The 22,402-nt window shown below is 41.5% G+C and overlaps 1 protein-coding gene across 3 annotated transcripts in view; it reads right to left on the bottom strand.

Annotated features, from left to right (window-relative positions):
• UBAP1 (ubiquitin associated protein 1) overlaps window positions 1–22,402 on the bottom strand; it is a 62,646-nt gene that overhangs the window by 1,377 nt on the left and 38,867 nt on the right. The window contains exons 3-6 of one of the 3 annotated variants that reach the window (XM_068552098.1): window positions 15,215–15,339; window positions 8,845–9,768; window positions 1,584–1,766; window positions 374–475 (exon numbers count right to left, since the gene is read on the bottom strand). In XM_068552098.1, coding sequence (XP_068408199.1) covers window positions 374–475; window positions 1,584–1,766; window positions 8,845–9,768; window positions 15,215–15,339 — 1,334 coding nt within the window. The remainder of the gene's footprint in view (window positions 1–373; window positions 476–1,583; window positions 1,767–8,844; window positions 9,769–15,214; window positions 15,340–22,402) is intronic. The other 2 variants (XM_068552100.1, XM_068552099.1) reach the window with 2 other exon arrangements.

The following is a 22,402-nucleotide window of genomic DNA, read 5'->3' as shown; positions in this document are numbered from 1 at the left end:
GCTGACCTTCATTCAGGTCCCACCATCCACATCTGTGCTCCCACCCAGCAGGATACTGAACCCAGAAATGGTTGCTCTCTGGCGAGCAGCCTAGGTGAAGTGACTAGCAATCTCCCCCAACATCCAAAAGTATGGCTTTTTGCCCAGGTCATTTTTCCCATCCCTTCCCTGGGATTCTAGATAGTCTTCAACCCGATACTTTATCTGAGCCAAACTAGCCAAATGCCTGTCTGGACGTGGGAGATTCTGTGCTTCAACTACCTCTGCCTACAGTCACTGGAAGGGATGAAGGCTGTAGTCCAGGAGGACCCCCAAGACAGACTACTTTGTCCCTTCCTTCCAGAGGGTTCCCGTGAAGCATGAAGGTTCCTACCTTTTCCTCTGAACACTGCTGCATTTCCAGAGCCTCTTCCACTAAAAGAGGGTCAAAGCCCTTCTCACAGAGCTGCCCATGTGCGAAGAGATAGTCGAGAATCTAAGAAAAGAGAAAGGTTTAAGCACCTATTGCCACTCCTGTCTGTGCTTCCCAAAAGTCTTACACAAACAAACAAGTGTGACATCTGCTCCCCACCTTGGCTATTAGATCCTAGATAGGACTTGATTTTGTACCTTGAATTGTGTCCAACACAGCAGTACCTCAGTGACTATTTGCTGATAGGTACACCCTTCTAAACATGCATAGCCATTTTTCAAAGGAGCTCCTGTCACGGCTGACTCACATCTCCCAGCTGACGTCAATTCCACAGCCTAGGCAGGATATTCTTTTTTTTTTAAATGGTGATTTTTCTTTTTTCCAAATAAATTAATTAATTTATTATTATTATTATCATCATCATCATCATCATTGGCTGCGTTGGGTCTTCATTGCTGCGCACGGGCTTTCTCCCTAGTTGTGGTGCGTGGGCTCCTCACTGCGGTGGCTTCTTGTTGCAGAGCACGGGCTCTAGGCACATGGGCTTCAGTAGTTGTGGCACGTGGGCTCTGTAGTCGTGGCTCGCGGGCTCTAGAGCACAGGCTCAGTAGTTGTGGCGCATGGGCTTAGTTGCTCCACGGCATGTGGGATCTTCCCAGACCAGGGCTCGAACCCGTGTCCCATGGATTGAAAGGCAGACTCTTAACCACTGCACCACCAGCGAAGTCCCAAGATATTCTTCTAAGAAACCACCCAAGTCAGAAAGTGCCCCCAAGGTTTAGGACTCCAGTACCCTATTTTGGAACTCCCTGGGCAGTCCTGACAGGATAAACATTTCTGGAAGAAGACATCTGACCATACCCCAAGCCTAGAATGCTGTCTCAGGAAAAGCAGAGAAGGGGATAACTGGGCAACAGTCGACAACTCCAATACTCTCAAAGCTCTCCCTCAGCCTAGGTCCCAGAGCAGCCCCCAAAGCACTGCTGCTGAGGCTGCTGGTTTGCCCAACAAAGCACCCTGAGTCCTGCCCACCCCCCTCAAGTCACAGGAAAAGACAATGGTGCTGTGAGTCTGAGGGACTCTAGGATAAAGGCAAGACACTATTCCAGCTCCAGAGATGTGGGACCTCTCTCCTACCCCCGCCCTGCCCCACGGCTGACTAACCGCTCACCTGCTCAATATTCTCTCCTTTCTTCTTCATGGCTTTCAAGACACACTCATATGGGTAGCCCATGTTGACCACCGTCTCCACACATTGCCGCTCACTGGGGGACAGCGTCTGCAGTTCAGAGTAAGCCTGGGGACAGCTGGGAGTGTTGGGCACTTGTGACACTGAGAAATTAGGAGGTGTGACCTGGTGGTGGAGAAACAAAAGGATTAAGGCAAGAAGAAAGACATGGGCCCTGGAAGACACATCACTGAGGTAGCCCAATCCACGGGCTTGTCGTTTCTGACCTAATCAAACCTCCCAGTCAAGCAACCTGCCTGCAAGAAAGGGCCAGGTTCTGGCCAGACATCCTGAAGAAGACTGAAGAGTGGTAGGGGAGCTCCAGCTGAGGAAGAGAAAAACTGGGAAGACACCTGCAACTGTGGCTGTCCTCTGCCTTCATCCCACCTTGCAGAGCGAGGAAGCACCACAAGAGCCACATGCCCTTCCATGCCCAAATTCCCTGGGCTTGAGGTGGAGAAAGAAGTTCTGAAAACTACATTCGGGGCTGATGCTCAAGCTGGCTGCTGTTATTTCTCTCCAGGGCTCCTTTATCCCTTTCCTAGCCTGCCGTATCTGAGTCCTAAAGGGATCAGTAACCTCAAACACCCCAACTCTGGACTGACTCTGCCAGTAATGTGTCCATCCTCGCCTCTACTATCGCTGGCTGGGCAGAGACTGCCAGCGCCATTCCCACACTTGGCCAGCTCAGGGCTCCCGTGCTCTGAGGGCACTCCATCTCTGCCCCACACCATGCACTGTGCTTTGATACCCTGCAATAGCCGCTGTCGTACGGAGCCAAGACTGAAGGACTACTACCCACTGCAGGCTGTGCCCTCAAGGACTGGACCGTAGTCTCTAGGGCCCTGCCTCTACTGCACTGGCTACAGGACCTTACTAACCCCAGCCTGACTGGTGGACAGATTCCCAGGATTAAATCCTCCCACCACTTCTGATAATGAGTCAGCCCCAAGGCAAAAAGGCAGCTCACTCCCAGGCCAAAGGACAGAACCACCATGGGAACAAAGTCACAAGCTGTTTGACAGCTTGGCCCAACTCTGAAGAACCAGGGAAAATTTTTCAACAAAATTTTCTTTATTTCCTTTTTTTTTTTTTTGCGGGGGGTGGGGGAGGGAGGAGGGAAAGGAGCCAGCTATCCTAGAAGCATGTTCAAAATTATATAGCTCGGGACTTCCCTGGTGGCGCAGTGGTTAAGAATCCACCTGCCAATGCAGGGGACACGGGTTCGAGCCCTGATCCGGGAAGATCCCACATGCCGCGGAGCAACTAAGCCCGTGTGCCACAACTACTGAGCCTGCGCTCCAGAGCCTGCGAGCCACAACTACTGAAGCCCACGCTCCAGAACTACTGAAGCCCTCGCACCTAGAGCCCGTGCTCCGCAACAAGAGAAGCCACCACAATGAGAAGCCCGCGCACCACCAACGAAGAGTAGCCCCCACTCGCCGCAACTAGAGAAAGCCTGTGCGCAGCAATGAAGACCCAACACGGCCAAAAATAAATATTTTAAAATATATTATAAAAAAACTAAAAATAAAATATTAAAAAAAAAATTATATAGCTATAACCAGATGCTCTCCTCCAAGTCAGCTGGGAAAAACCAAGAAGATTCTACAGGCCTAAAAGCCTGTAGTTTCTGCTTAACCATCTCTCACCCACAGCATACTCCAGGCAGTCCAATCGTGGGGCTCAGTCATTAGGTTACAGGAGTCACGACAGGGCATGGGAACTGCATCACACCCGTCTGGCCACTTTGCAGGCCCCAAGATTGTCTCTCTCTTTTCAGGGCCAGGCTCTACCTGGGCTTGAGAATAGCAATAGCCAAACAGCACTTTGGTCACACTGCTGGCACAGTACTTATTACACACAGTATGAGCTCCTAGAGGTTAGTTACCATGTCACATGCATTTCTAAATGCCTAAGGCCTGGCTTTGAGCTTGAAACTTACCCCTAATCAACAGTTACTGAATAAGTGGAGCTCTATTAGGATTTCAAAGGGGGGATTTTCGTTTAACACAGTAAATTGACACTGATTCTCCTCCCCTCCAAAACCCACTAAAATGATAATAAAACTGTATTAACCTTTAAGGCCAAAGAAAAAGAGGGAACAGCAGAGGACAATATATTTCAATGAAATTTTAGAAGGTGGAATGCTAATGGAGGCAGAGTAATGGGCAGAGGCAATGAAGTTACACTCCCCTGGAGACCCCGAGAGACAGGTTCAGCATTTGGAAGCACCGGGTACTGTTGGGATAAGGCAAGAAACGAAGGCAGTGATCAGAGCAGAAAACCCTCAGGCAGACCTTCCCCACCTCACCTTTGCAGGAGGCAGAACGTTAAGTCTCTAGAAAACGTGAGTCAAAAAGGACTAAGGATACCAAGCACAGCATATGGCAGAGTGAGGTGCAAGAACCAAAAAGGGGATTAAGTAAGTCTACACCAGCATTCCCCACCTTCTTTAGCCTTCAAGCAGAACTCTCCAGATAAACTTTAATAGCCCCCAAGACCTTCACGTGTTGATGTTTTGCAGAGCTCCCCTCAAAGCCAACTAACCTTCAACCTATAGTGAATCTTCATGATCAGCAAGCACACCCCAACATACACATTCCCCCCATTTTGATTGTTTTATTTTAGTGCCTCACTCTTAAATGTGAATAGAAAGCCAATGCCACCAACATAAGACCAAACCAGAAGAGGGAAAAAACAAAAGCACTTGGAAATTTAAAATAAAGTAAAAATTTTATTTAAAAGATTATGAGATTTAAAAAAAAAAAGGGTTATACACAGGCAAGGATATATCCCAGAAAGTAAAACATAAAGTCAAAGAGATAGAAAATACAAAAAAGAAAACACAAACCAACGAAACACATCAACCAGATTTTGAAAACTGAGCTGAGCCTTTGAATCCAGGAGGGCCAAGCACAATGAATGAACAAAGCCCATCACTGGTAAATTTCAAATCTCCAGAAATGAAGAAAAGAAAGCCTGTGGGAGTAGGGGAAGAAATCAGAATAGCACTGTATTGCTAGAAATCAGTGGAGCTTATACTTAAATTTGAATTATTTTTTTTAAGGGAGCAATGTCTTAAAAATTCTTGAAGAAAAATTACCTTCAACTAAGAAATCTAAATCCAAACTATTATTCACATGTGAGGGTAAAATTAAGACATTTTTAGATATTCAAGGACTCAAAAATAGGACTTCCCTGGTGGCGCAGTAGTTAAGAATCTGCCTGCCAATGCAGGGGACACAGGTTTGATCCCTGGTCTGGGAAGATCCCACATGCTGTGGAGCAGCTAAGCCCACGTGCCACAACTACTGAGCCTGTGTTCTGGAGCCCACGAGCCACAACTACTGAAGCCCGCACACCACAACTACTGAGCCCGTGCACTGCAACTACTGAAGCCTGTGTGCCTAGAGCCCGTGCTCCACAACAAGAAGCCCCTGCACTGAGAAGCCCGTGAGCCGCAACGAAGAGTAGCTCTCGCTCACCACAAGTAGAGAAAGACCTCGCGCAACAACAAAGACACCCCCCCCCAAAAAAAGACTCAAAATCAGACAGGTTAACCAACATGCTTGAATGTATTTGAACAAGAAAATTATCATGAGGTCTTTGACAGCTCTTTTGGAGCATTTGGACAAAATTAGCAACAGGCACAAAGAAACCATGCAGAATTTTTTAATGGGGCAGTTAAACTAGAGAAACAAAAAGCTACCAAAAATATCATCATCCTCACCACAGTATACCATCTGAACTCAGTAATAAAGATTTACCCAATCATAAGAATATGAACAATAACATTAATTGAACCGAAATTTGTGATATAAACATGATGGGAGATACAGGAAGAAGGCAGAGGAGGGTCTATTATCAGAGCTAAATCCTCAACTACCGCAACAGGAAGTATAAACCTGTCTAAAATTGATAAATTTAGAAATATATAAGCATCTAATTCAGAAATACAGAGATAAATCCCAGCATAAACAGTTTAAAGGTCAAAAGTGCCTGACTGTGGGAAGCAAAATTGGAACTGGGGAGAGGTGAGGCAGGGAGCTACTGTTTTTCAATACAAGCCTTTTAAATGCTACTTGATTTCATTAAAATATGCTTGTAGTACTTTGATAAAAATAAATTCATTTTTTATTTTTATTTATTTAAAATTTTTTTCATTTGTTTATTTCTTTTTTGAGGCTTCCTATTTCTTTCTTCCTTTTCTTTTTCTTCTTTTTTTGGCTGTACCACATGGCTTGTGGGATCTTAGTTCCCCAACCAGGGATCGAACCTGGGGCCACAGCAGTGAAAGCGCCAAGTCCTAACCACTGGACCGGCAGGGAAGTCCCTCATTTTTTAAATCTAGAGATGGAGAAGGACTCTACTGTAAGTATTAAAGCAATGGCAACATAAGAAACGATCAACAGATTCAAACACCGAAAAGCTAAGAGATTGTGTGTATTGAAAATTATTTAAAATACAATTTAAAAGCAAACTGGCACTACTCGTATGCTTCTTGGCCAAAATTAGTAAATTGAGAACTCAGAAGTATAAGGAAAAAGGCAAATATTTTGCTGAAGTAACTGTGAAAGAGTGGGAAATATATATCCATACCCGGAGAAAGAGAACGCAATGGCAGAATGAGCCTAACCTGTGAGCAGAGCAAGACCCCTTGAAGGGTTGAGGGGCAGTGGGAAGAGGCCCTGGTGCTAGGTCAGGCAGGTTTATGCTGGACACAGAATAAGGGCACATCACAAGATTGTTCCTCTTAACATGATCCCATGGAGTTCTCAACTTCTAAGATTAGTTTATATAAAACAGTGAAACATGAAATCAGAATCTGAAAAATGAGACCCAAACACTGGGCCTGAAATAGCCGACAAGAACCAAATTCCATGAACACTCCCCTAGGAGTTCCTATTTGAAGGATGTATACAGCCCAGCTGACCACCATCACCACCCCCTGCCTCAAGTCCCTATCTTGGAGAGAAGTGCTTCTCTCACTGGGAACGGTTCCTACCGCGGGCCTCAAAGACTCGCACTAAGGATAGAAAGCCAGGATGGGAACTAGGCTTTGCTCCCTGGAGGTAAGGGTCATGACTTCCTTAAAAGATCACCAGAACTCCAACTCTGTTTATATTTGCCCCACAAAGGCAGTCAGTCCCCAGGCCAGGGTGAAGCATGGTTTCCTCTGACACTCTTAAGTCGGTGGGGGTGGGGGAAACTTTCAGAGTGCTTTTAATTCCTCTAAAGCACACAATAAGTCACAAAGCGAAGAGGAGTATCCTGCTGACCAAAGTCCAACCACAAACCAGGAGGAATTAGGATAAAGTCCATCCCAGGAGATGTTATGCACTCTATTTAGTTTCTCTGAGCCACGGTCCATGGAAGTTTACAGGCAGCAGTAAGCTCTGACAGTGGAAGCACTCACACAAGAGACAATCATTTACCAAGAATGTCACTGCTGGGAACTTGCACTCTTTGTAAGGCAGGCCAAGGCTCATCTTTTCTACCAGCTAATAGCAGGCTTATTATGGTCTCTCAGAGATTTCCCACCAATACAATCAGGCTCCTTTCTGGCTCTAAATACTGTCTTGATATGCTGTCATTTAAAAAATCTGAACTGGTGTAGCAAAAGGTTCTTGGTCTTCTGTGATTTCTATTCTATAATGCAATAATGTATTGTTCTGTGGGGCTGAAACAACAACATAAAATAAAGTAACCTCCCTGTATGCATCTCTCTTGTGTGACAAATCAGATTTCCTTCAAGATGATACAAATTACAACTTTCGTATCAATCCACCCTTCAACACTAAATCTGACTTCCAACCTTCCCCTCTCCCTCCCTTTGGAGAAAACTGCACAATTCTTAGTAGTAAGAAAAAAAAAGTAATTGAAGGATTAAAACCTATAGGTTTAAAAATGACAAATTTCGGGCTTCCTTGGTGACGCAGTGGTTAAGAATCCGCCTGCCAATGCAGGGGACACGGGTTCGAGCCCTGGTCCGGGAAGATCCCACATGCCGCGGAGCAACTAAGCCCGTGCGCCACAACTACTGAGCCCGCGAGCCACAACTACTGAGCCTGCGTGCCACAACTACTGAAGCCTGCGTGCCTAGAGCCTGTGCTCTGCAACAAGAGAAGCCACCGCAATGAGAAGCCCGTGCACCGCAACGGAGAGTAGCCCCCGCTCGCCACAACTAGAGAAAGCCCACGCCCAGCAACAAAGACCCAACACAGCCAAAAATAAATAAAATAAATAAATAAATAAATAAATAAATAATGACAAATTTCTATCTTTTGCTGAAACTTCCAATACAAATTATGCCCCAGTTACTAAAGTACCGCACAGTTTGAAGAAACATAACTCCAAATTAGTCAAACACAAAACAGCCAAACTTCAAGGCAGAGTGAGATGGAAAGAGGGAGGAGAGGGAGGTAGGGAGAAGATAAAAGGAGGAATACCAAGCAACCATAAAAAAATTAAGAAAGGTAATAGGAAAAAGTAAAAAGGTACAAAGAAAGAAAGCCTTTAAAAAATGCAAACACAAGACATGGCAGCACAGAAAAGAACAAATTGATTAGGCAGGAAAACATCATTCACATGATACACATTATCTTTTTGAAGGAAAAGACCAAAAGGATGCAGGGAGGAACAAGCCAACATTAACCAGGTTAGGTGCAAAGCTAATAATCTCTGTCCTCAGAAAAATAAACAGAACTACATATACTTAATGTAAGCAAGGTCAATTTGGTCATGCCCCCATCCTGCCCTAAACCTTGCAAAGAAGAATGTGAGGGTGGCAACTACTGGGTAGAATTTAGAAATCTGTGGAGCATTAATTCAGGGGGATTTAAAAGGCTTACTGTGGGACTTCCCTGGTGGCACAGTGGTTAAGAACCCACCTGCCAATGAAGGGGACATGGGTTCGATTCCTGGTCCGGGAAGATCCCACGTGCCACGGAGCAACTAAGCCCGTGCGCCACAACTACTAAGCCCTAGAGCCCGCGAGCCACAACTACTGAGCCCATGTGCCACAACTACTGAAGCCCATGTGCCTAGAGCCCATGCTCCGCAACGAGAAGCCACTGCAATGAGAAGCCCGCGCACCGCAATGAAGAGTAGCCCCCGCTCACCGCAACTAGAGAAAGCCCGCCTGCAGCAATGAAGACCCAACGCAACCAAAAATAAATAAATAAATTTATAAAAGGCTTACCGTGGGACAGGTATTTGGAGGTGATGATTCTTCTGTGCACACAGACAAGACAGAGAGGGAAGGCATCTGGGAATGGGTCAGGGTTGGCACCTCTGTGCCACTGTCCAAGTTCAAAGCTGAAAGCCCAAGAGCATGATGCCCATTGAGCTCACTGGCACTGCTTTGGGTGGAAGGCTTTAGGGAATTCCGGAACGTGCCACTGCGGAGGCAGGATGTGCTATGGAAAGTGCTTGCCATCTTGGCTGTCTTCTGACTGCTGTCATCAGAGTCAAGTTTGGGGAAGGAGAGGGACTTGATATTGCTTACTGCAGGGATGGGGGGAAGGGACACTTTGGAAGACAGCGACATCTTTTCACAGTTGCCCAACTGTGGTAAGGTTATAAAGCCATTGGGTTTGTGAAGAGGCTTGAAATCTAGGGTTGCCCGCTCCAGGGATGCCAGGACCTCCTCATCCTGTAACACAGACCCAGAGCCACCTCTAGGCAAGTTACTGTCCAATAACTGGGCCATAATGGGTCCACTGGTTCCTACCAGAATGTTTCTCAGCTCTTCCTTCTCGTCAATAGTTTTTAACTCCAGATTATCAAACGGGTCTTCTTCGCACTCAAAGTCAGCAGGATTGAAATCTGCCTTTGTGTGGGGTGGGCTGAGAACTTTCTGTTTTGTGGCACTGCTGCTGACCCGGGTCGGCGTGAGGATGCTGTTGTGCTGTAAGCTGGCAAGGATGGGGTTGATAGGAGGTGGCATTGTGGCTGTACTGTGAGTCCTGGAGAAGCTCATTTTGCTGTCACCCTCTGGGCCACTCTTAGAATTCACCTTAGCTTCTGCCTCCTCAGCCTTGTGCTCTGCTTCCCACTGGGCTTCTTGGATTTTCTTAATATCTTCAGCCCACTCAATGGTTTTCTTTTCCAAAGAGAAGTCATACTGTAAAGATATATCAGAGAAAGGAAGTGTGAACCCAGGTGGCTTCCCCTCCCCCACCCAATTCCTCCACCCAATTCACTTCTTCCTCACCCTGGCACAAGAGAACTGGGCAAGGCAGCATTTATTAAGGTGTATGGGAGGATCCCCACTCAGGAAAACTAAGACTTCCTAATCTTACTTGATTTAATCAAACTATGCTCCCTGGTTACTTCTAGAAATTAACTAGAAAGAGCTCCCACCACCTCTAGTCCTACATACCAGGCCAAATATACCTTGCCACTTCCCTTGCTTCTCTCCCCTCAGGCCATTTCCCTTCCTAGAATTCTTCATTGGTGGCTCAGGCAGAACTCAGCTACCTCCTCTATAAAGCTTTCCTGATGGCCCATTCCTTCCTCTGAACTCTTACATAGTGTCTGTCTCTATCATTTGATGCTGAGCACATATGACCACAAGCAGCTTTAGTCTTCCTCTAAACATTTCCCCAGCACTATCACAAGCCTCTTGTGGGCAGCAACTGGGCTTTAGACCCTCTTAAGGTCTCCATTATCTAACACAATGCCCTAAATAGATCCCGTGCTCAATAATAACAACAGCCCCTAGTATTTAAGAAGCACTTACAAAGTGCCATGCATGATTCTAAGCACTTTTTACGTATTAGTTCTCTAGATTTTTTCAACATTACAGGGGCTATGCTCAAGGTCATAAAGCTGTTAAGTGGTAGAGCCTGGATCTGAACCCAGGCAGTCTGACAACAGATTCTATGCTCTAAACCACTACCAAATTATAATGAACAGACTGTACTCTAAATGTAGGAAAACTGCTTATTAAGAAATCTAGACATAATCAAATTAAGATTTTACGATGCAAACTCAACAAAAAGCAAACAACCTGATTAAAAAATGGCCAGAGGATCTGAATAGACATTCTTCCAAAGAAGCCATACAGATGGCCAAGAGGCACATGAAGAGATGTTCAACATCACTAATTATTAGGGAAATGCAAATCAAAGCCACAATAAGATATCGCCTCACGCCCATTGAAATGGTTATTATCAAAAAGGCAAGAAATAACAAGTGTTGGAGAAGATGTGGAGAAAAGGGAGCCTTCATACACACTGTTGGTGGCAGTGTAAACTGGCGCAGCCACCGTGGAAAAGAGTAAAAGCTAAACAACGTGTGCACATTCAAGGTTGGAGGCACAATAAGAGTAAAGAGGGGAAAGGGAGAGGAAGGAGGCCTACCATGACCTAGAGCCACGGTAGACCTAGAGTTTTAGAGTAGAAGAAACATAATAAAGTGCCTCAGGTCATCCCTAAACCTTTCAGCTTCAAACAACACAAAAGAAGCCTGGAAACGCACATGTCAAGTTCACTTACACACCCTGAGCCAGTTACTGGGCCCCAAAAAGACACTTGGGGGATCACAGGGCTTCCTTTCTACCACTAACTGAATAGTGAGAAAACAGCACTGGGCAAAGGTTGCTGCTTCTAACTGTGGAGGAAATCCAATTATGCAACTGGTTTCCTCCACCAAAAACTGAGGCTGTGACCAACTTCCCACTGCCTGTAAACACAGATCTCTGAAGTTTTACTCCCCAAAACAAGTGTAAATTTCTTTCCTCTTTAGTGCTTTTTTGTTTTTTTTGTAATTACCAAAGTAATGTAGAATACTTGGAACATAGGAAAAAACAGAGAGAAAAAAACAGCAGAAATATTACAGTGAAAAAGAATGTGATTTTTGAGTGTACAATAATAAATAATAACATCATCTAACATTTATGGAGTACCAGGAACCAGAATAAGCATTATAAATGCATTATTTTACTTAATCCTTATAATAACCTTAAAATCTGTACAAGATTACACAGCTGTTACATGGCAATTCTAGCCCATGAATTGCTGAACCAGAGTCTGCTCTAAACCGTGACACTAAAGGCCACCCTCCGCTACTGTGGCCACTACCACCATTTCAGTGAAAACTTTCCGGACCTGGGTGCAAAGGTTTATGTATGTTTTACTGGCTCACTTTGACGATTTTTAGTCTGAAATCTCAAGTTTGTATTGTCATGCAAGGGCAAATATGAAAAAGTTACAGGAAACTTCAAGCTGTCTAGGGCTCTAGGTCTGACTCTTCTCTGGATAGAGAGGGAGCCAGCGCCAACACCACACCAATACCACAGCCAAATCCCCCACTGGAGACCCTAGGCAGTCAAAGTTTAAGGAAGCTATCTGCAATTAGAGAACAAAAACACTGCCGCTAGCCCACACAGGAATGGAGCTTGGAGCCTTGATCTCCTCTTTTGTTATTAGTGGGTGTGATGCGTATGACAGGCACAGTACCAGGCACTCACTAGTGTATCACACTGATCAAATAGAAAATTCCCAGCAAAGCCTATTAACGGCAACAATGTGGGATTCCAAACAAGCCTTCTGAATGAATCAATGAGGCAGTGAATATGAGGACTACTGAAATAAGATGGAGGTGTTATTTAAATCATATTGCTAGCAGTATTCTGCACACAGAGTGGTATTTACTGAATATTTGTTGCTGCCAATAAAAAAGCCACCAAGGAAAAAGAACAAGGTAAAACTTCATAAGGGAAATCTCTATCTCTTCTGGCCCAATAAAGTCTCCATACACAAAAGGAGTATTGATTCAGTATTCAAAAACATCTAAGATAGTCAACATTATTAGTAGCTAGGGAAATGTACATCAAAACCACCATAAGAGAGGTAATTCCCTGGCGGTCCAGTGGTTAAGATGCCATGCTTCCACTGCAGGGGGCGTGGGTTCAAACCCTGGTCAGGCAACTAGGATCCCAAATGCCACGTGGCCAAAAAAACAAAAACAAAAACCGTAAGACCACTGCACACCCATTAGGATGTATATAAATAACCAAAAAGACAGATGATGACAAAAGTTGGCAAGGATGTAGAGGAACTAGAAACTTCATGCAGTGTAGGTAGTAGGATTGTAAAATGGTGCAGCCACTTTGGAAATTAGTCTGGCAATTCCTCAAAAGGTTAAAGATATATATATGACCCAGCAATTCCACTCCTATGTATATACCCAAGAAAGCTGAAAGCATTATGTCTGCACGAAAACCTGTAGACAAATGTTCACAGCACGGATTTCCCTGGTGGCGCAGTGGTTAAGAATCCGCCCACCAATGCAGGGGACACGGGTTCAATCCCTGGTCCGGGAAGATCCCACATGCCGCGGAGCAAATAAGCCCGCTCGCCACAACTACTGAGCCCATGTGCTGCAACTACGGAAGCCCGCTCGCCTAGAGCCCATGCTCTGCAACAAGAGAAGCCATGCAATGAGAAGCCTGCGCACCGCAATGAAGAGCAGCTCCGGCTTGCCACAACTAGAGAAAGCCCACACGCAGCAATGAAGACCCAATGCAGCCAAAAAAAAAAAGTTCACAGCAGCGTTATTCCTAAAAGCCAAAAAATTGGAAACCATCAAAAATGTCTATCAACTGGGGACTTCCCTGGCAGTCCAGTGGTTTTAAGACTCCGCGCTTCCACTGTAGGGGGCATGGGTTCGATCCCTGGTCGGGAACTAAGATCCCGTAAGCCGCACAGCCAAAAAAAAAAAGGTCTATCAACTGATGAGTGGTTAACAAACTGTGGTATATATCAATACAATGGAATTATTCAGCCATAATAATGAATGAAGTACTAATACTTCATTCATACAATATGGATAAAACTTGAAAACATTAAAGTAAAATAAACCAGTCACATATATATTTATGAAGTTATATATAAAAGACTAAATATTGTATTATTCCACTTATATGATATTCCAGAATAGGCAAATTCATAGAGACAGAAAGTAGATTTAGTGGTTGCCAGGGGCTGGGGGAAGGGGAAAATAGGGAGTGACTGCTAACGGACACTGGGTCTCTTTTCAGGGTGATGAAAATATTCTGGAATGAGATGGTAATGATAGTTATGCAACTCTGAATATACTAAAAAAAAATTTATTTGCATACCTTAAAAGGGAAAATTTTGTGGTATGTGAATTATATCAATAAAACTTTTATTTAAAAAATGTAACTGAAGTTCTCCCACTACGATTATTCCCTACAAAAGACTGGAAGGTAAAACAAAGAATACATTTTATTTTATTTTTCAGTATTATTATTATTTTTTAAATTATTATTATTATTTTTGGCCGTGCTGCGTGGCTTGTGGGATCTTAGTTCCCTGACCAGGGATCGAACCCGGGCCCTTAGCAGTGAAAACACAGCGTCCTTTCCACTGGACTACCAGGGAATTCCCAATTTTTTTTTTTTTTTCAAAGAATACATTTTAGAGTAACATGGTAATGCCTTAGCAAATCCCCCTTCTTTGCCAGGAAGTTGTATTTTAAAAAATCTCGAGTCACAGGAAGAAGTGTTTGGGTGAGTAGCGTACCTTTCTGTTTTTCCATGTAACTCCTTCTCTAAACTGTAAGCTCCTTGAGGAAAGTGATTAAGGCATTTATCTCTATCCTCAGCCCTAGCAGAGCATCACTCAAAAGCAGGCAGTCAATAAGTGTGTAGGAAGTCACGTAACATGGGGCTATTTGCTGCTTTCAAGATGTAATTTTATACATTTATATATAACTGAGCTTTAAAGATGTAAGGGTTGAAAAAGAAGCTATTGAGGAGACGGCATTTAAGCGCAGTCTAGAATAGATAGATTTTTAACAAGCAGACAGCTTTTAGTATGGTGAGAAAGAGAAGAATATTTCAAGTGGGGATAACAACTCATGAGAAGAGCATGGTACAGACAGGTAATACACACAGTACATGCAACAAATTGCTATAGTATCCTGATTTGGAGGGAATATAGAGGAGATGATGAGCTAAGGTACTCGACCATAACCTTATGTCTAGACGATTCAGTAAGGGTTGGTGAATCACTGTAAGTTTTTAAATTCAGGAATATTATTCTAGAAACAATATGAAAAATAGAAGGAAAATGCTGTAAGCAGAGGAGCCCATTAAAGAGGCTACTGAAATAGCCCAGGTGAAAAAATAAGGTAAGGATAAACTGAATGGCAAAGGGAAGACACAGCAGAGAGAAAATACTATGTAACTTGAGTGACCAAGAAGGTAGTGAGGACATTAATAGAGAGAAGGAAAGAGGGGAAGAAGCAAGTCAGATGAGCAATGGGGATTTGTTTTGGACAAGGCACAGAATCCCAGGAACATACAATCTATCAGATTACACAAGATCTGTAACAGATATATAAACATATATAAATGTGCATGCGTCTGTACGCATGCCTGTGTGTGAATGAGAGAGACAATGTGAGCCAAGCAATAACAGGAGCTATCAGAAACACAAATAAGAGACAGGAGAATTTTTTTTTTCTATTTCGCTATACATCAAACTCTTACTCCTTAAAATGTTAAATGTACTAAACTTTAACTAAAAATTACCACTTACCTGTACTTCTCTGACAACCTGCAAACAATCAGGCAAGGAGAAGCCAATAGGTAGACCAACTTTAGCTGGTGTTTTGAATTTGTCTCCTATCTTAAATGGGACATCATCAAGGTAACTGAAAGTCCCTACAATCAAAAATAAAGTACAAAATATCAGCAAAGAACTTATTATTTGTTTTGGTATAATCTTACGTCTAGGATACAACATTAATTTATGCTATCCTAAGATTAGAAGTTACAGAGTTCCTTCTCTGACTGCTTACCTTCTCCTGACCCTAGATCTCTAATAAGGAACTCCTATTTGAGGTTACTTGATCTTATTAGGGTTTATATTCAATTATACTTACAGTAAAAGCCAAAGTACTCATAGTAGCCTAAAAGTCCTCCCCAACGCCCATTACCTCTCTTGCCCTCAATTCCTGGCTCACTGAACTAAGTCACAGTGATCCTCTATTCCTCAACCATGACATGGTCAAAACTACTTCAAAAATTCTGCACTGGCCGCTTCCTCTATCTGGAATGTTCTTTCCTCAGATATTCACATGGCTTACTCCTTCACCTCCTTCAAGTCTTTGCTCAAATGGCACTTTCTAAGTGAGGCTTACCCTGACCACCCTATTTAAAATTACTACCACACCCTCACCGCAGTAATCCCACATCATCATCTATCTTTTCTCCATAGCACTTATTACCTTCTAACATATATGTAATTTGCCTTTTAATTATATTTATTGTCTGTCTTGCCCAAGGGAATATAAGCTCCCTGCAGGTAAGTATTTAAGTCTGTTTTATTCACTGATGTAGTCTCAAAACCTCAGCACTTCCTGGTACATATTAGGCACTTATTAAATACTGATGAATTGATGATAGAATCTTCACAAAAGAACCTCCTTGATTAGGATTTCTTTACTCTAGTAAGAATCATTTTTAAATTAATACAAAGAACTACTCTAGTTTTTTTTTTAAGCTATATTCTGGAGATGTAGAAATATTTAAGAAGTACAGCACTTATGAAAAAAAGGAAAACCAGACAAGACCATGGGAATCAGACCAGGATTATCAGGAGACACAAACCATACACAACTGAACTGCTTTAACTCCCTAAATGTTCTCTGCCCATCACAGATGCGTAATACAGAAAGATTGGGACATTATCATCGATTTATAGGGTCAGACAAAAATGAGAGTGGTCCTTGTATGTGACTCTCACCAGGTATACACTCCAAATTAGATCATGATTTCTTTTCTGGACCAGGTTTGGGGCTAACTTAACTGGCAGAAGCATCAGGGAGAATGAAACATAGTTCATAAAATAAATTTTGCTTTTTGAATATCAGCAGCTAGTAAAATAAGGCTTACTTCTGGGTCTCACACTAGTATATTTTCTTAAGTGCTCATGGACAGAATAAGACAATTGCACCTCTTCCATAAAGAGATTTCTCTTCCTTCTAAGAACTCTGTAGATTTCAACACTTATCAAGCAAGGTCAAGATACATTTGTAATCTTCTCATCATTCCCACTTCCCAAGGTAGATATTGCTCTGATATACCTGAAACCCTCCAAAAGAAAGAAGAATAGGCCCCCTCTCCCACTCTTGGGGGAGGGCGTCTACCTCTTTCCCATATAACTTCTAGCTAGAATTAAAACATTTTAACTATCTCTCACTCAGCTAGCAAATTAAATCCACAACTGTGTTCAATTTAATAATTTTTCTGAGGCATAACCATAACTGTTAACACTCTAGGAAAGTTTCCAAGTTGGTCATACCTTTGTAAGTGTTCTCTCAGCTGGCAATGCCTGTCACATTCCCACCCTTATTTACTTGATTAATTATGTCTTGTCCTTTAAGAATGAGTTTAAGAACAACTCCCTTCTCAATCTCAGAACAGGTCTTACCATTCTGTATTGTTAATAGTTTGTATCCTTATACTACCCCCCACCCTGCACCAGAGACTTTGATCAAGGATTTAATCAAACTCCTATCCACACCCCCCCAAGCTCAGCAAGACATCCAGCAGATGAGATTTGCTCAATGAGAATAAATAAAGAAGACATGGTCTTACACTTCTCTTGTATTTAACTCTCACACTAACTCACATTCAATTAGTATTCATTAAAATTCAAAATGATTTACCTAAAATGGCAAAGCTAGTCATGAAAATGTTTTAACACAGTACTCATGCAAGATGTAAGCACATTTCTAAGGTTCTGCAGAAAGTCACAAAAATGTACCAGAGGTACCAAAAAAAAGTATCAGGTACCATCACAGCTTGCCAACAAAACTCTGGTTATAACACTAAAACCTTCTGCCACTTATAAAATGCTTTATATTATAGAGATCAAAAGCAATGCTCTTTTTAATTGTAGAGAACTTTTATCTGTCTTCCATGGAAACAGGTGCTCAAAAGTTACTGAAAGTTAGAGTCTAACTTTGCCTAGTGCCCTGATTAACTGGAAACAAAGCTGGAACTAGCATTTTCTAAGAAGCATTGGAAAGATTTACAGTCAAGTTAATAATCACAAAATTAAGTCTTTTGTTTAAGAAAATTTTTAAGTATACATTCAAAGTAGGTTAATTATATGACACACACATATTAGAAAAATCCTATCTATAATAATACTTATATGCATACATGATATACAAATCTAAGAAAACCTATCCATATTAATACTAACAAAACTTTCTTAAATGAATACTTCTATTATAGGTTGGTAATGGGGAGTTGAGGGGGGAAAACCATCTGTTAAAAAGTACTATACTTAAGATAGTACTTTTGAGCCGAAAGTACTCATTGAGCCAAATGATAATATCTTTCAAGAAGGGTATTCAGTTTCCTTGCCTACCTTTCAGTTAGGAAACTATGACAGTGTTGTATACACTGACAATTTATATTCTATAAATGGAACTAGGCCCTGGCTTAGAGACAGACCAGATCAAGTAGAACACCTTGGAACAACTGCTGTGTCCCTTCATTAGCACCAATTACAGGTAACTGCTTTAAAAAGCAGTTTCATTTCACTAACAAAGCCAATGCCAAGGTGACTAAGCACATCTTCTAACCTTCCCCCTCCCCCCTTTAAACTCTGTTAACCGGGAATGAGTAAACAGTTTTGTGATTATTGGGAGGAGGGGGTAGGGCTAAAGGGCAAAAGGCATTTAAGAGATAGCAACAAGAAAAGCAACTTTTTGAATGATGGCCAGAGACTACCATAAGTACAATGAATGATGTTGCTGTGAGGATTAAAAAGAACATTTTTGCAAATATAACCAACTATGCCTTAGGAACTATTCATTTTTATCCAATATATCAAAATATCTATTTAAAGACATCAATTTCTCTTATTTCTCAATACATTTTATTTTTTAAATAGATTCAATAAAAACTCAACCACATGGCCCAGAGAATTAAAGCACTGTGGTTAACAATCTTCTGGCTCACCCTCAAGTACCTTTTAGTTTCAGTCTTTATTACTGAAAATCTTTCTAAGATGTCTGAGCCCATTTTCCTCAGTTCCATTTAGAAAAAGAAAGCACATCTCTGATGGCTGTGGCAGTTACTTGACATCAGGTTCTGCACACTGCTCGCCATTATGCTATGGTGGAAGGAACTGGGCTGAATGTGTAATGACTCAGGATAAATTCTGGGAAGGTTTCATTCTGTTTCTTTCTAAATTGCTGATAATGTTTATGATCTTGTGACCTGCCTGTTTTTCTGAAAAAAGGTAATTCCATGTGGGGAGAGAAATTCCTAATAGAGGGTAGAAACTGGATTATGCTTAATTCAGATTTTACTGTGTGTTCAAATTGAGGTTTTTGAAAAAGAAGAATAAAACAGATCAAACTTAAAATTAACTGAAAATTGTAATTCCATGACTATCATTACCTTAAAGCTGTAAGTCAGGTAACACTTGCAAAATTACATCAATAGATAGTTAAACAGAGCGAGACACACGCATATATATATACACACACACACACACAATTATACAGATATCAATACAGGATGTGAAGTCAAAAGAAAATGTTACTCATGTCCTAACAAAAAACAAGATAACCTACGAAATCAGCTTTTTAATATGCAGTATCTGGCATTAAATTTAAAAAAAGATACACAAAAAAGGAGGAAGAAAATGTGATCCATCATCAAGAGAAGAAACAGTCATCAGACCCAAATTCAGGGATAGCCAAGATACTGGAATTATCAGAGAACTTTAAAGTAACTATAATAAATATGTTAAAGGATCTAATGGAATAGGTGAACATGTGTGAGCAGATGGGGAATTTCAACAGAGAGATGGAGATAGAAAGAGACAAATGGAAACACTAAAAATGAAAAATGCAGTATCATAGAAAAAAATTTTTGATAGTTCATAAGCCAGGCTATGCTAATCAGAAGACAATACTCAGAAGAGGAAAGAATCAAAGAACTTGAAATTAAGTCAAAAGAAATTAAAAGAATTGAAACACAAAGAGAAAAAAAGAAAAAAAAAATGGAACAGAGCCTTAAGAGATCTCTGGGACAATATCAAACAGCCTAATGCATATGTGATTAGAGTCTCAAAAGGATAAGAGAGAGACATGGAGCAAAAGAAGCGTGCGAAGAGATTATGGCTGCAAATTTTCAAAAGTAGTAAAAGACATCAACTCACAGATCCAAGAAGTTTAGCTAACTCCAAGCAGGATAAATACATAGAAAATCAAACCAAGGCACATCATAGTTAAAATGCTGCAAACAAAAGAAAGTCTTAAAAGAAGGGGGATGGGCAGCATATGACATACAGGAGAATAATGATTAAATGATGGCTGACTTCTCTACATTACTCTGTACTTAAAAAGCAATAACAGATTGGGATTTCCCCGGAGGTACAGTGGTTAAGACTCTGCACTTCCACTGCAGGGGGCACGGGTTCGATCCCTGGTCGGGGAACTAAGATCCCGTATGCCGCACAGTGTGGCTAAAAAATTAAAAAACAATAATAAAAATAAAAAATAAAATCTAAAATAAAACACCTTTTTCTATCACTCAATAGAAAAAGTATTTCAATATCTTAGTACAAATTAAACCAAGAGAAAAATAAACCTTTCCAGAAGTTAGCTAAATGGTCATAAATATGACAGCTTGGCGTTTCAAAGGAGGGAGTTTAGTTTTATTAAGTCCAATTACAGAGACTTATTTTTTTCCCAAATTAGAATATCAGGGCATTTTTCCAGATATTAAAAGAGTAACTTATCTGTTTGTTGAAACATTTTAAAAAATCCTTTAAAAGTCACTTCTGGAAAATAACTTTTTTCTTAGATTAAACAAGTGGAAAATGAGTCAAAAATTAAAGAGAATTGACATTCGGAAAGGCGTGCTTTAAACTGAGCCAAAGGTTTGCAATTTGCATAATATAAGGACAATATTTTTAAAGGCCTTTGAAAAGTAACTGTTTGTATTTCTTATTCTATTATTTAGGGGTATGTGGTTATTAATGACAGTGGAAGAAGTTCAACCTCAGTTGAAAAGAATGAACTTGAAGAAAAATCAAATACTAGTCCTAAGACAGCACAGCATAAGATATAGTCAGCCCAAGAATTTAAACAGAAAAAAACGCATTTTCATATCCAGTCATGAGAGCAGTTGTCACCTCCCTGTCCACACCCCAAGTGCCCTAGAATTACACACACACACACACACACACACACACACACACACTCACACACTCTCTCTCTCTCTCTAACCCCGAGTCAGATAATATCTAACTTAGGGGGAACCAACCCAGAGGCTCATAAACGAAAATGTTCCAGTCAGATACTCCCTTGACCAAAAGATACAAAAACTTCAGCTATATGATGCTAGCCACTATATGATCCAGTAGCAGGAAGCACCATAACTGGGGTGGCCATTGTTGGCCCTGTGCACTCTACACAAGTAGGCCAAGAAAGCAAGTCTATAAACAGAAGAATAAAAATGGAGCACATCTGCGGAGAAAAGCAGTGAAAGATGGAGGGAGTAGTAGCCTCAGTTTCCTGGCTTTCTAATTTCAGCCTTGTAAGGCCAGGCTGAATTTGATTTCCTGCATTCAGATGCCTACAAGATTGCCTATTAAATATTCTCCACCTATTCCCTTTAATTACTTTTTTTTTTTTTTTTATACTGCAGGTTCTTATTAGGCATCAATTTTATACACATCGCTGTATACATGTCAATCCCAATCGCCCAATTCAGCACACCACCATCCCCACCTCACCGCAGTTTTCCCCCCTTGGTGTCCATATGTCCATTCTCTACATCTGTGTCTCAACTTCTGCCCTGCAAACTGGCTCATCTGTACCATTTTTCTAGGTTCCACATACATGCATTAATATACGATATTTGTTTTTCTCTTTCTGACTTACTTCACTCTGTATGACAGTCTCTAGATCCATCCACGTCTCAACCAATGACTCAATTTCGTTCCTTTTTATGGCTGAGTAATATTCCATTGTATATATGTACCACAACTTCTTTATCCATTCGTCTGCTGATGGGCATTTAGGTTGCTTCCATGACCTGGCTATTGTAAATAGTGCTGCAGTGAACATTCGGGTGCATGTGTCTTTTTGAATTACAGTTTTCTCTGGGTATATGCCCAGTAGTGGGATTGCTGGGTAATATGGTAATTCTATTTTTAGTTTTTTAAGGAACCTCCATATTGTTCTCCATAGTGGCTGTATCAATTTACATTCCCACCAACAGTGCAAGAGGGTTCCCTTTTCTCCACACCCTCTCCAGCATTTGTTGTTTGTAGATTTTCTGATGATGCCCATTCTAACAGGAGTGAGGTGATACCTCATTGTAGTTTTGATTTGCATTTCTCTAATAATTAGTGATGTTGAGCATCTTTTCATGTGCTTCGTGGCCGTCTGTATGTCTTCTTTGGAGAAATGTCTATTTAGGTCTTCTGCCCATTTTTGGATTGGGGTGTTTGTTTCTTTAATATTGAGCTGAATGAGCTGTTTATATATTTTGGAGATTAATCCTTTGTCCGTTGATTCATTTGCAAATATTTTCTCCCATTCTGAGGGTTGTCTTTTCGTCTTGTTTATGGTTTCCTTTGCTGTGCAAAAGCTTTGAAGTTTCATTAGGTCCCACTTGTTTATTTTTGTTTTTATTTCCATTACTCTAGGAGGTGGATCAAAAAAGATCTTGCTGTGATTTATGTCAA

The sequence above is a fragment of the Eschrichtius robustus genome, chromosome 10 (genome assembly GCF_028021215.1).
Source record: "Eschrichtius robustus isolate mEscRob2 chromosome 10, mEscRob2.pri, whole genome shotgun sequence".
NCBI lineage: Eukaryota > Metazoa > Chordata > Mammalia > Artiodactyla > Eschrichtiidae > Eschrichtius > Eschrichtius robustus.
This window is presented reverse-complemented; position numbering and strand designations above follow the sequence as displayed.